The sequence below is a fragment of the Babylonia areolata genome, chromosome 8 (genome assembly GCF_041734735.1).
Source record: "Babylonia areolata isolate BAREFJ2019XMU chromosome 8, ASM4173473v1, whole genome shotgun sequence".
Lineage (NCBI taxonomy): Eukaryota > Metazoa > Mollusca > Gastropoda > Neogastropoda > Buccinidae > Babylonia > Babylonia areolata.
The window spans coordinates 48693993-48709400 of NC_134883.1; the positions used below are offsets into that span (position 1 = coordinate 48693993).

The window sequence follows — 15408 nt, forward strand, 5'->3', positions numbered from 1 at the left end:
GTACTCTCTCCACCATCCCTTCACCCCCAAAGTACTACTGTAACTACTGGAAGACAACTGCATTCTCTCCTGCTCCCATTCCACAATATATCCCCCCCCCCCCCCCCAACCCAATCTCTCCATCCGGGATTCCCCATCTGTTGCAATAACTGTGCACACACACACAGACAAGTGTACATCCCTCTCTCCACTGCACTCATCTGCAGTCTCTGCATACCACAGTAGATGTCACATCACACTTGGTCAGTGATCCAGAACTGGCCTCCATCACTCCAGACACTGTACTGTACTGTATTGTATTGTTGTATTGTTTTGTACTGTATTGTATTGCATTGTATTGTTTTGTACTGTATTGTATTGCATTGTATTGTTTTGTACTGTATTGTATTGCATTGTACTGTAATGTATTGCATTGTACTGTACTGTATTGCATTGTACTGTGTTGCATTGTACTGTGTTGTATTGTATTGTACTGTATTGCATTGTATTGTTTTGTACTGTATTGTATTGCATTGTACTGTAATGTATTGCATTGTACTGTACTGTATTGCATTGTACTGTGTTGCATTGTACTGTGTTGTATTGTATTGTATTGTACTGTATTGCATTGTATTGCATTGTACTGTAATGTATTGCATTGTACTGTACTGTATTGCATTGTACTGTGTTGTATTGCATTGCATTGTATTGTACTGTATTGTATTGCTGTATTGTATTGTACTGTTTTGTATTGCTGTATTGTATTGTACTGTATTGTATTGTACTGTATTGTATTGCTGTATTGTATTGTACTGTATTGTATTGCTGTATTGTATTGTACTGTATTGTATTGCTGTATTGTATTGTACTGTATTGTATTGCTGTATTGTATTGTACTGTTTTGTATTGCTGTATTGTACTGTATTGTTGTATTGCATTGTATTGTTTTGTTCCCTCCTCTCTGCTATGCTCACCACTTCCCAACCTGTTGTTGTGATGACTATTACATCTGGCTACAACCCCTCTCCTCTCCCCTCCCCTCCTCTCCCTCCCGCCCTTTCACAACAGATACATCCAAGCAGGGGTGCAACCCCTCTTTCTCTCTGAACACAAAACCTGTGGGGATTTCCACAGACTCGCTCTTGACACACTCCAATGTTGTTAACCTTCAACAGAAACCAGGTCTGATGTGCTGAGGTGGGGGGGGCTACATGCCAGGGGTACCTATGTTCATGTTTAGATGCATTCACAAAACTGCCCCTTCCTATCTCTGCGGCTGCCTTCACCCTCTACACTCCATCTCACTCACTACGATCATCCGCTTTGGATCCACTCTGTTTATGCATACCCAGATTCAAACACATGACTGTTGGCCACCGTTCTTTCTGTTTCTGGACCTTGCGATTGGAATGAACTTCCTCTTTCACTTCGTCAAGTCTCCACACTCAGCTCTTTCAAGTCTGGCCTTAAAACCCACCTCTTCCCAAAATAGCCTCCCTTGCCTACCCTTCCTTGTCTTTAGTTTCTACAGTTTCAGAGTTGTGCATGCGTGTGAATGACTGGTGCAAAAGCGCTTGGATTTGTCTCTGCACAAGATCCAGCGCTATATAAATACCATTATTATTATTATTTCTAATGAAATCCTCTGTGGATTACGGGATACATAACTGGCTGTTTCTGCCTTCCTCTATCTCCTCCTGAACAGATGGGAAAGACAGAAGAAAACGCCCCCGACAATTGACTGACAACACTGCACAATGGACTGGGAAAAGGATTTGCAGAGACCCAGGCTTTGACACACAACCGACAGACCTGGAGGAATCGGGTGAACAGTTGTGTGCAGCGCCCCAGTGACTCTTCACAGAGCTGACGGAGGAGAAGAAGAAGAAGAGGAAAATAGGCATGGAAAGGAAATCCGTCTGTGAAAGATCTGCCAGAATTGGAACTAATGCCCTGTGACATGAATGCCTGATGATTACATTAAAAAAAAAAAAAAAAAAAGAAGAAAAAAAAATCCACGGTCTCTGGAGTTGATTTTTTTTTTTTTCTAGCTCTCCCCTGTTATCAAAAATCAACAGTCTAAGGTCTAAAATTTCAAAACCCCATCTGTTTTATCATATCTATGTCTGTTGAAGACTCTACCTTTCTGTGACATCACAGTTCTGACACGGCCCTGTGCGGTCTGCTGGGTGAGCAGCAACAAAATGATTCCATCAATACCGGTACTCTAGCTGTTCAATACTCATCTGCTGTCTTGTTGCTGCTGCCATTCAAAAAAAACAAAAAACAAACCAAAAAACAACAACAAACAACCCCCCCCCCCCCCTCCAAAAAAACCAAACCCATTAATTCCTAGCTTCCTACTGATGTAATCATTCTATATCTAATGTTCAAATTCATTTTAAGGTTACCTGGTTACTGACTTTCCATCAAAAGTCTGAAACTGTTGTCTCATTTTTCAAATTCATTTCAGGGTTTTGGCTACTGATTTTATCTCTGAAGCTTAAAACCTTCATTTATTTTTCAATTCATCTCATGGGTGAATGTGCTGGTTACTGAATGTCCCTCAGAAGTTTGAATACCTTTGTCTCATTTTTCAATTCATTTCCTGGGTGTTGGTTACGGAGTTTTCCTCTAAGTTTGAAACCTTTCTTCATTTTTTTTTCAATTCATTTCCCGGGTACTGGTCACCGACTCTTTTAAGATTTGACACTTTTTCTGGTGTCAAATCACACAGCTTTAGCAGAAAAACTTGGAACCTCGGCTGAAACTGTTGAGACCACTCTGACCAACTCCTGTCACAAGAACACTCCACCTTGACATCACATCACACAGGGATGCGTCTACACACTTTGACACCTCCTGGAAACACACAACCACGTCACAGTTATGTAGCTTTGCCTGTGTATTCCCATGCGGAGTGCTCTTCAGTCGCCAGGACACAACAAGGGGGGGGGGACATCACTGATCCCACACATTATACACAACACCACCGCTACCTCACTTCAGCTGCTCTTCAGAACTTCCCTGTTCCCGTGTCCACAGGTGTCGTGGCACAGTACACACACACACACACACACACAGCCAGCGGAAAGAAGCAGGGCCACTACAGCACTGTGGCCACCCCGTCATCCCCATGACTCCAGGCACCACGCACCACCACCACCACAGGGACTGGGGGGGCGGGGGGCGGGGGCCGGCACAACGCTCACTGAGCACCATGCTCAAACCTGCATCCACCTCTCTCTCTCTCTCCCTCCCTCTTTCTCTCCTGCCTTCTTACCTGCACTCCCCGCTGTACTGGGCCAGCTAATCTGCTCTTCCATCTCCCTCCCTCTTTGTCTCTTTTCCCCTCCTTTCCTCCATTTTTTTCTCTCTCTCTCTAGCTGGGGGCAGCAGACAAGGAGGAGAAAAGGTGTGTGTGTGTGTGTGTGTGTGTGTGTGTGACGTTGGTTGGGTGTGTGGGTGGGTGGAGGGGTCTGTGGGGTGCAGGGTAGGGTGTTGGTGCAAGGGGTGGGTGGGTGGGTGTCTGCGATGGGGGTGTCTGGCTCCAAAACAATGCCTCCTGCCTCTTGCTGCCTACCTTTCAACACAACCCTGCATCACTTTTTCATCACACACACACCTCCACCCACCCCCACCTCTCCTCCACTCACTGGGCCCAACAAACTGATCTGTGCAACACTCTCCCCCCCCCCCCTCCACCCCCCCCCACCCCAGCCCCCACACACCACTTCTGAATCTTTCTCCTCACTTTTCCTCCCATCTTCTTTTCAGCTCTTCCCTCCATCCTTCTCTAACCTTTCTCTCTCATCATTCCATACATGGTTTTACCTGGAATTATGTACTCCCCCCTGCCCCCTCCCCTGCCCCCCACCCACAACCTCTCTCTCTGTCTGCCTTAATTACTTTCATTCTTTCCAGACAACCTCCACACAAACAGCTACAGAACAGTACATTTTCTTCTCTCAACTCGTCCCTTCAAAACCCTCATCCTTATTCACACACTTTCTTCCCATCTGCCTCTTTGCACACACACCAACCCCCCCCCCTGTCCTTAATTACCGGTACAAACATTCTTCCCCCCTTTCACCACAGTCAGGTTTCTCTCTGTTCCCATGGTTTCCTCAGTCAGCCATCATTCTCCCACCACCTCTCCACATTAACAGTGTCTGTCAGAGTCAATGGCCGAAAGTCTGACAACAAGACCGTCAATGGCCAGTTTCTGTTCAGTGCATCAATACAGCAGTCAATGGCCAGTTTCTGTAAAGCCCAACAATACAATAGTCAATGGCCAAAAGTCCAACAATACAGCAGTCAATGGCCAGTTTCTGTAAAGCCCAACAATACAGTAGTCAATGGCCAAAAGTCCAACAATACAGCAGTCAATGGCCAGTTTCTGTAAAGCCCAACAATACAGCAGTCAATGGCCAGTTTCTGTAAAGCCCAACAATACAGCAGTCAATGGCCAGTTTCTGTAAAGCCCAACAATACAGTAGTCAATGGCCAGTTTCTGTAAAGCCCAACAATACAGCAGTCAATGGCCAGTTTCTGTAAAGCCCAACAATACAGCAGTCAATGGCCAGTTTCTGTAAAGTCCAACAATACAGCAGTCAATGGCCAGTTTCTGTAAAGCCCAACAATACAGCAGTCAATGGCCAGTTTCTGTAAAGTCCAACAATACAGTAGTCAATGGCCAGTTTCTGTAAAGCCCAACAATACAGCAGTCAATGGCCAGTTTCTGTAAAGCCCAACAATACAGCAGTCAATGGCCAGTTTCTGTAAAGCCCAACAATACAATAGTCAATGGCCAAAAGTCCAACAATACAGCAGTCAATGGCCAGTTTCTGTAAAGCCCAACAATACAATAGTCTATGGCCAAAAGTCCAACAATACAGCAGTCAATGGCCAGTTTCTGTAAAGCCCAACAATACAATAGTCTATGGCCAAAAGTCCAACAATACAGCAGTCAATGGCCAGTTTCTGTAAAGTCCAACAATACAGTAGTCAATGGCCAGTTTCTGTAAAGCCCAACAATACAGCAGTCAATGGCCAGTTTCTGTAAAGCCCAACAATACAGCAGTCAATGGCCAGTTTCTGTAAAGCCCAACAATACAGTAGTCAATGGCCAGTTTCTGTAAAGCCCAACAATACAGCAGTCAATGGCCAGTTTCTGTAAAGCCCAACAATACAGCAGTCAATGGCCAAAAGCCCAACAATACAGTAGTCAATGGCCAGTTTCTGTAAAGCCCAATAATACGGTAGTCAATGGCCAGTTTCTGTAAAGCCCAACAATACAGTAGTCAATGGCCAGTTTCTGTAAAGCCCAACAATACAGCAGTCAATGGCCAGTTTCTGTAAAGCCCAACAATACAGCAGTCAATGGCCAGTTTCTGTAAAGCCCAACAACACTAAAGTCAGTGCCTGAAAGTCCAACAATACAACACTCAATAACCAAAGGTCAAACAAAAGAAAAAAAAGTAAATGGCCAGTTTTTGTAATGTCCAACAGCCAATAGCTGAAAGTCCAACAATACAACACTCAATAACCAAAAGGTCTAACAATAAAAAAAAAAGTCAATGTAAAGTCCAACTGCCAACAGCTGAAAGTCCAACAATACAACACTCAATAGCTGAATATAAAAAGCCAGTGGCCAGCTGCTATTAGTAATAAGTCCAACAATACCAGGGTCAATGGCTGAAAGTCCAACAATACAACCACCAATTGTCGAAGTCCAACAATCGTACAGTCAACGACCAGTTTCTGTCAAGTCCAACAATACAACAGTCAATGGCTGAAAGACCAAATATACAACAGTCAATGGCCAGGTACGCCCACCTCCAATGCCTTGGTCTTGAGACCAAGCTAAAGGTCTACAGAGCAGTAGTTCTCCCCACACTACTGTACGCCTGTGAAACTGACAGTCTACCAACGACACGCCAAGAAGCTGAACCACGGGCAAACAAGCTCCCTGACAATGATATGCCTGTCTTTGTCTGCCCGAACTGTCAGCAAACATTTCGTGCGCAGATTGGACTATTCAGCCATCTGCGCATTCACAGATAGATTCATGAGCATCCCACCCCACCACCACCCTCCCCCAGCTGGATGACAACGATGGTCATCATCGATCTCGATGGACACAAACCACTACCCCCATCTCTCCCTTTAGACTGTCCAACATGGTCTGCTTTCATCACAAAGTGGACATCGGTCCACAGAGAACTCAACTCAACCATGAAAGTTTGATGCATCATAACCTGTCAGTTAGACGTCACGTTTCTGATCCAGAGATCAGCGTTCTAGGCCCCATTTTGGCATGGTGTTGTGTCCTTTGGGAGAGGCACTTCACTCGGATTTTTCTCACTCCACCCATCTTCTGAAAGGGTACCCGACTTCAAGTTGCGGATGTTTAAAACGGCGGAAGCCATGGCCATAGGAGGCTAACACGTGAGAAGTAAATGTGAAACAAACACCACCACCACCTTTCAGTTTCACTCATAGCTCAGTCACCAACCTCCTTGCCCATTCCTGAGCTGGTGCTAGGTTCACTTGGTGTTGAGGATTTTTCTTATTCTTTTCTGGACTATCATTGAGTTAGGAAAGCTCTTAACCCCGTGCCAACATACCACTGCCAAGACCGCTCATCCTACACAGGTCAGATGGTCCCCCCATTGACACTGACAGTGCTTTTAGCACAAAAAAAACACAACAAAAAAAACCTATCACCACCGTTACAGTTTTGTTTTCACTCCACACCATGTCAACTTTGATCTATTGCTCAACTACGACAATTTTCATCAGCATACTGATGTTAGTCCTTAAGTGCAAGAAGAAGACGAACACTTGCAGTTCTGTTTTCGCTCCACACCATGTCAACTTTGATCTATTGCTCAACACTGTTCCCCCTCCTCCTCCTCCTGCCCCCCAGCTCCTTTCTGTTTCTAACTTTCTTAAACATTTCTTTCTGGCTTTTGTTCACCAGGGCTGGCTGGGACAATAATAACTTTATAAAAAGAAAGCCATCTTGTTATTGTGCTTGAAAAAAGAAAGCTTTCTTCTTGTTGCTGTGCTTGGAAAAAGAAAACTTTCTTCTTGTTGTTGTGCTTGGAATAAGAAAGCATTCCTGTTGTTACTGTGCTTGAAAAGAAAGAAAAAGAAAAAGAAAGCATTCTCGTTGTTGTTGTGCTTGGAATAAGAAAGCTTTCTTCTTGTTGTTGTGCTTGGAAAAAGAAAACTTTCTTCTTGTTGTTGTGCTTGGAAAATGAAAACTTTCTTCTTCTTGCTGTGCTTGGAAAATGATAACATTCCTGTTGTTACTGTGCTTGAAAAGAAAGAAAGAAAGAAAAAAAAAAAAAGAAAGCATTCTCCTCGTTGTTGTGCTTGAAAAATAAAAGCATTCCTGGTGTTCCTGTGCTTATCTCAATACCCTGGTGAACACCAACATACAATTTCCTTTCATTTTCATTTCCCCCAAACCCCTACCCAAAGAAAAAAACAACAACAAAACCCAAGACAGAAGGTGTCAAGTGGGACTGAACACCATCTACATCTATCTCCCCCCCCCCCCCACCCACCCCCACCCCACCACCTGTTGCCACCTGTCTCTCCCCCCTCCTCCTTCACCCACTCCCCACTGCATTACAGCCTCATTAATTCCCCCTCAAAACTCATTCTCTCTTCCACTCAAAAGAGACTCCTCCAGTGCCAACGTTCTCTCTTTTCCCTCCGCCATCTCTCTGTGGGGCTTGATTTCCTGTTTCCTTTTTGGTTTTTTTTTTTTTCTCTCTCTCTCATGCCACTCCTGCTTGTGTTTTTCCCTTTTCCCTTTGTGTCTCAAACCCGCATCGCTTTCTTGTTTACAAACCACTTAGCCTGGGTTATTTTGTTTTCATTCAATCTTTTTTGTTTTGTTTTACAGGGGTGGGATGTAGAGTTTCCCACTTCCAACTTGTTTATTATACAAGGAAAGAAGAGTTGAAAAAAAAGAAGAAAAAAAAAAAAAAAAAAAAATCAGGTGGATGAAAGCCAAAGAAAGGATTTTTTTCTTCTTCCAATTTGTAAGAAAAGACAAACAATTTCTTACCTTGTGAAGTTATAGAAAACGAGAGAAACATCTATTTTTCAAAGATGAGAAGAATGAGAACAATGTCTCAGTTCATAATAGCAACAACAACAAAATAAAGATATAACAATTCACCATTTTGTAAGATTAAAAAAAAAGAAAAAAAAAAAAGGACACTTTATTTAACAAGAAATCAGTGAACAGGGGTTAAAAAAACAACAACACAGTTCTGTCCTCTACAAGATTTCAGAGAATAAAATGAAAAAACAAAAACAATTCTTCATCACATGTCAAAACATAAAGAAAGAATAAACGCCATCAACAATAAAATGACAACTAACTGCTCAAAGTCAGCAGGATGCAGAGAAAGAGAGAGAGAGAGAAAAAAAACAAAAAAAACAAGGAGAGAACAGTTCCCAGTCTTTGACGGAACAAGCTGCTGAATCACCGACTACCCTTCCGCCAGTCATTTCTGGTTTATTTTTGCATTTATAGGCTACTACTCCCACATTCACACCGTGCATGCAGTGTGAATAGGCTTCTGCATGTATGACCAGTTTTACCTGCTGCAATGGCAGCGATACTCCCTTTTGTGGGGTGGGGTGGGGTAAGGAGTGCTTGGTGAGTATGAGTGTATTCTGGCATATGTGAGTGTGTGTGTGTGTGTGTGTGTGTGGGGCGAGGGGGGTGAGGGAGGGACCCAGGAATGAAATGTTAAGTGCTTTGAGCAGTATTTCTGGAAAAAAAAAATGCGCTACATAAATTTCCATTATTATCATTGTCACGTTCATGTTTCCATCACCCACACAACACTGACACGGATCATGGGATCTGTAACGTTAAGTATTTGATTTTGTGCACATGTATACACGCAAAGGGAATTCAAGCTCCAGGTCTGCATATACGCTGACATGGAAGATAATAAAAAAAAAACAACCAACATCCACCCTTAATTAAACACACCAAGTGGCGATACTGGGATCGAACCCACGACCCTGAGATTAGAGGTCTAACATTTGAACCATTCAGCTACCCTCAGCACCAATCACTGCCAAAAGACTCGGGCATCTTGGCTGGAAAGCTTGAATAAAAACTGTTCAAACTGTTCAATCAATATCAGCACAGATCAAGACATACCGTTTATTGTGATCACAGTTTCCAAAAGCCCAGCCAATCGCCTAGGGCCTTGTAAGGGGCATCATACTGTTAAGCCTTGAAAACAACAACAGAAAAATCCTCAAAAATCGGCAGTTCAGTACTGAACAGTGTTTCAAAAAGATCATAAAGCAGGAAGGAAGGAAGGACGAAGAAGCGTGTGCATGTGATCTTGTTTGTCCTGGCTACGTCTTCCCCCCACAGCTAATGAACAGACGGCAAAGTGATTACACTGCTGTCCAGGTGGTCCCCTCTGGTCCCTGCCACATGCCCCTTGATAGTCTGTGTGTGTGTGTGTGTGTGTGTGTGTGTGTGTGCGTCCTTTGTGCATGTGTGTGTGCACGCATATGCGTATGTGAGTGTGTGTGTGCGCACGCACAAGCATAATGTGAGTGTGCATGTGTGTGTAAGCGTGTGTTTGTATATATGCACGTGTGTGTGTGTGTGTGTGTGTGTGTGTGTGTGTGTGTGTGTGTGTGTGTGTGTGTGTGTTGTGTGCGGTGTGTGTGTGCATGCGTGCATGCATGTGTGTGTGTATGTGTGTGCATGTGCGTGTGTGTGCGCCTGCAAGTGTGGTGTGCTTGCACACATACCCGCGTCTGTGCATAATGTTCAACAGTTGAACAGCCCCATTAAGCCTTCACTGTTGAAAGCAGCACACAACACTGCATGTGGGTATGATCATCAACAACAGCGCATGGCAGCCCAGAAAAACACACACACACACACACACACACACACACCGCAGGTCTGCTGAACGACTCAAGTCTCATCACATACCACGGCTCTACAGGTAACTGAAAGGAAGGCCCAGACAAAAACTGGCACAGACAAGCACATACATATTATATTAAAAAAAAAGACAAAAAAAAAAAGACAAAGAATAAAAGAAAAAAAAAGGTAATGATATGTACAGTATGAAAAGTGTGTCGAGTGATGTGAGCAGTATGAAAAGACAGGTGGAGATATACAGTGACATGAAGTAAAAAAACCAACCAAAATGAACAGGTCAGGAAAGAAGAAAGTGAAAAACTGGCTAACATTAAAAAAAAAAAAAAAAAAATACAGATGACAGAAAATAAAACTCTGTGTGTGTGTGTGTGTGTGTGTGTGTGTGTGTGTGCATGTGTGTGTGGAGAGAACTCGAACTCGAACAGTTTAATCAGTATAGGCCATGGCCACTTCTGAAGGGGGTACAGTATTTGTGAATTCACACACACTTTCAGAGTAACTCATTGAAACAGTAATATACTGACAGAAGACATTACAAAAGCAGTTATTTAAATCAGCTAAGCATAATGGTGCGTCTTTTAAAAGCTTTGTATAAATACATACACACATTCCTTACTATTGGTTCTCTTCGAGATGCCATAAGCAACGCAGCCCGGAACAGGGAAGGATCCTGATAATACTTTTGTGGAATATACTTTATATGTAAATCACGATAAACCTAACAACAGAGCAGAAAATGGTGTGTGGAGAGAGAGAGAGAGAGAGAGAGAGACAGACAGAGAGAGACACAGAGACAGACAGAAAGAGAGACAGACAGAGAGACAGACAGTCAGCGAGAGGGGAATGTCAAAGTGATTGTTCTGGCAGCTGGCCTACCTATGTAGGAAGGAAAACACAAACAGAGCCAAGCACCCCCCCCCCCCCCCCCAAATCATTGGTAGAGAATAACAAAAACAGGCGTCAATGACAAGTTTAGAAAAACAGAGACAGGGGAAAGCAAGACTAAAGAGAGGGGATGAGAGAGGGTGGAGGTGGGGGAACGGCGTGCAACAAGATGTGCGTGGGGAAGGGAGGGGGGGGGGGGGGGCAGCACACAGACACACAAACTCACACAGACACAGACACACATGCACACACACTCGTAACCACTCTGACTGGCTGTACTTGTCTGATGACAATGACAGTTACAAACTGTGGCAGTATCAGTGACAGTAGCTCAAAGGAGGCTTCACCGCGTTCGGTCAAATCCATATACGCTACACCACAACTGCCAAGCAGATGCCTGACCAGCAGCGTAACCCAACGCGCTTTGTCAGGCCTTGAGAAAAAAATAAAATAAAGTAAATAAAATAAAATAAATAAATAAATAAAATAAAATAACAAAACTTAAAAAAGAAAGAAAAAGAAGAATTTTTTTTTTTAATGAATAAAAAAAATAATTGAAAAAAAAAAGTAACAAAAATTTATTTAAAAAAACACAAGAAAAAACAAACAAATACATGAAAATACTACTACTAATAATAATACTTATAAGGCGCAAAATAGTGTGGCAGAATCGGTTAAGCGTTGGACGCCTGATCCAGTGTTCACCAGTGATCAGGGTTTGAGCCCCCCCAGCCCCCTGTTTCGGCACTGGTTCGTGTTCATGGGAGAGACACTTTAATTTTCCTCACTTCAGGTTTGGGCTGGTACCTGACTTGGGTCAGGGAAGGTTAAAAGGAGGGAAAGGAGAGAGTTAAGCCCTGCCTTCCTATGCCAAGCCCTCAACACAGTTCAGTCAGGAACCTCGGCGTTGTCCTTGACAACACACTGTCCATGCCAAAATTTATCAGTCAGACATGTCAATCCTGCTACTGTCAACCGCGGAGCGTCAGTTCCATCCGGAAATATCTGTCCATTGACGCAACATCTAGACTTGTCGTTTCTCTCATTCTCTCTCGCCTTGACTACTTAACTCTCTATTGTCTGGTTTGCCTGCTTCATCCATTCAGTCCCTTCAGTGCATACAAAACTCTGCTGCCCGACTCGTCCTCAGAAAAGATCTGAGCATGTCACTCCTCTTTTGCAACATCTCCACTGGCTCCCTGTCTCACACCGAATAAAGTACAAGATCAGCACTCTATGTTATAAATGTATTCACAAATCAGCCCCTTCCTATCTCTGTGGCTGCCTTCACCTCTACACTCCATCTCGCTCACTACGATCAGCTTCGGATCCGCTCTGTTCATGCATACCCAGATTCAAGCTCTCAACTGTTGGCCGCCGTTCTTTCTCTGTCTCTGGACCTTGCAACTGGAATGAACTTCCTCTTTCGCCTCGTCAAGAGTCCACACTCAGCTCTTTCAAGTCTGGCCTTAAAACCCACCTCTTCCCAAAATAGCCTCCCTTCCCTGCCTCTTCCTTGTCTTCAGTTTCTCCAGTTTTAGAGTTATGCATGCGTGTGAATGACTGGTGCGAAAGCGCTTTGATTTGTTTATGCACAAGACTTAGCGCTATATAAATACCATTATTATTATTATTATTATTATTATTAACTTTATAAGGGTTAAGTAAGGGACTTTTTATTCCTTTTAGTGATGCCAGGTTAACGTCATCTCGGGCTGGAGGATATGTCCCATGTTGTCTTTTCCTGGGTCTGAGCACGTCTACCCGTTCCCCATGTGTTCCGCACACCTCTCAGCTCGCACTCATACAACTGTCTCTTCTCCCTCCCTCTCTCTCTTCTTGTGTATCGAATATCACCTGTGCATGTGCATTTGTATTTCTCATGAACTTAACCTTTTCTGTTCACCCAGTGGGCAAGATGTCAAACTACTCATGTTTATTCCACTACCCTTTTGAAATGCAGTTTATTTTGTTTCATGTTGTTTCACTCCCGACCCGCTACTGGCAACACTCACAATCGTCATGCATCGAGCGCAGTCACACAGCCTTTGACACACATCATGGCAGCTCTTTGCTCCAACACACCCCTTCAAGTCAACCACAAACACCCTTCTACCTTCACTGCCTCTGAGACTGCCAGATTCACAGTCAAATGCTGTCACCACAAAAACAAAGGAAAAGATATGGTGATGATCTAAACAGGTGACATCGCACACGCACACACACACACACACACACACACACACAGATGTGATGGTCTAAAATGGCAACATGAATGATTGTGATCCAGAGATGGACAAGACAGCACAGAAACCAGGAAAAGCCGATTCCAGGTTTAAAAAAGAAAAAGAAAAAAAAAAAGGTTGCGGTGCAGCAAGTGCAGTGCTGCAGCAAACATCCTCTGGCTGATGTCTGTGCTGACTTCCAGCATCACCCCCCCCATCCCCCACACCAACCTCCCTGCTGGCAGACCATGGGGGATGGGGGTGGTGAAGTGGGGATACAACTTGATGATAGGACACTCAGCAATCCATCCACAACCTCATCACTCTCAAAGCACCCCCCCCCCACCCCGCCCCACCCCCCCACACACACACGCACCCACCCTCTCTCTCTCTCTCCATCACATACATGTCAAAAAAAAGGTTAAATGCCTCTTAGCCTTTTCTGGAATCTCCCTTCCTCACCTATCACATACATGTCAAAAAAAGGTTATGGTATTCCCCCCCCCCCTCTCCTTCACACACACACACACACATCAAAAAGGGTTAAATGCCCCTTAGCCTTCCATGACACCTGGTACCATTGCATCACAGCCACCTCGTACCCTGTGGTCATGGTAGCAATAAGGTCAAGGCCCAACCATCCACCGTTTGTGATGGATTCTGTTCATTGCACCCCACAGGCAGACCCTGTTCCTTGTCGTAAGCCAGACTGAAACTGGTTTTAAAAAATTGTTTCAAAGGTTGTTATCCAGGAAAAGACAGACAGACACGCCCACACTGTGTCAACCTCTGTGACGTCCTGCGTTTCCAGTGGACGGACACAGAGAGAGAAGAGACATGCCCACATCATTTCATCTCTGCGACATCCTGTGTTTCCAAGTGACAGACAGACACACAGACAGGCAAGCCCACACCATGTCATCTCTGTGATATCCTGCATTTCCAGTGGACAGACACAGAGAGAGAAGAGACATGCCCACATCATTTCATCTCTGCGACATCCTGTGTTTCCAAGTGACAGACAGACAGACAGACAGACAGGCAATCCCACACCGTGTCATCTCTGTCATATCCTGCATTTCCAGTGGACAGAGAGAGAGAGAGACAGCGACATGCCCACATCATTTCATCTCTGCGACATCCTGTGTTTCCAAGTGACAGACAGACAGACACACAGACAGACAGACAGGAGGAATACAGACGGAGAGGGGGAAAGCCAAACACAGAGAGAAGAAGAAGAAACAGCGGCAGCAACACATGAAGCACACAGGAGCCTTACCTGCAGCAGCAGGGGCGGGGGCAGGGGTTGTGGATGTTGCAGTGGGGGCCGGGGGCAGGCTGTCCTTGTCCCCCAGCCCCAGCTCCTCCAGGGCCAGTTCAGGGGGGGGCGGGGGCAGGGGGGGCTCGTCCTGACCACCCGACAAACTATCGTCCAGCTTGCGAAGGGCTGCAGGGACCGCACAGTGCAAAGCGCTCACGTCAACAACAAGGCAAAACCACAACATGGCAGCAACAACACTCCCCCTGTCGGAGGTATGGAAGGAGAACAAGACGTCCACAAAAAGACAGTAGCCAGCTGTACGGCCATGACCACCAGAAGACTTCGTGACGGTTAGAAAACAAGGGATTAGGGCAGAGATTGGGTGGTTGGGGGGGTGGATCCGGTCAGTAACTGGGACAAGGTCATCAGAGACACACCAGAAAAAGAAAAAAAAAAAGGGGGAGGGGCACAGGAAACTGGTGTTTTAGGGGGGATGGGAGAGGGGGGGGGGAACAATCTGTAGTGTTAACAAAACTTATACAATTGTTGGTTAGGAAAGAGTGGGAAAAAAAACAACAAAAAAACCAAACGGTGAGCACTCATTAGTTGCTGGTACTGAGCGGAAAAAAACATGCCATGCATACAAAGATTTCTGCTCTCTCCATCCAGAATTGAGAAGTCTCCATTTACTGGCAAAGCAGAACTGGGCCACACCACTGCCAGCTAGCTAGTTCTCCTTGGCTGCTGCTCTTCCCCAGCAGCGTCATCAGCCGGCCATGCAAGCAGCGACACTCTGGCAAAGGCGCTTCTCTCGGCGCCCGCACTGACTCATGCGCAACAGGCACTGCGTCCACCATCAAGCATCTCCCGTCATCCACACCCAGGCATCTCCATCATCATCATCCACAACTAGGCATTTCCATCACTATCAACCAGGCATCTCAGTATCTCTGCTATCATCTACAACTATAGGCATCTCCATCATTCATCCACAACTAGGCATCTCCCCAAACCAGAACTGGGCATCTCCATGATCATCAACAATGTCAACTAGGCATCTCCATCATCCAGACATCATCATCATCATCATCCACAAGCCGTGCAGT

General features: G+C 44.9%; 1 protein-coding gene across 10 annotated transcripts in view; it reads right to left on the reverse strand.

The window, feature by feature from the left end:
* LOC143284898 (membrane-associated guanylate kinase, WW and PDZ domain-containing protein 1-like) overlaps positions 1-15408 on the reverse strand; it is a 155594-nt gene that overhangs the window by 37135 nt on the left and 103051 nt on the right. For 9 of the 10 annotated variants that reach the window (XM_076592028.1, XM_076592025.1, XM_076592027.1 and 6 more), the window contains one exon: positions 14321-14488. The exons of the other annotated variant lie outside the window; for it this stretch is intronic. In XM_076592028.1, coding sequence (XP_076448143.1) covers positions 14321-14488 — 168 coding nt within the window. The remainder of the gene's footprint in view (positions 1-14320; positions 14489-15408) is intronic. 10 annotated transcript variants of the gene reach the window in all.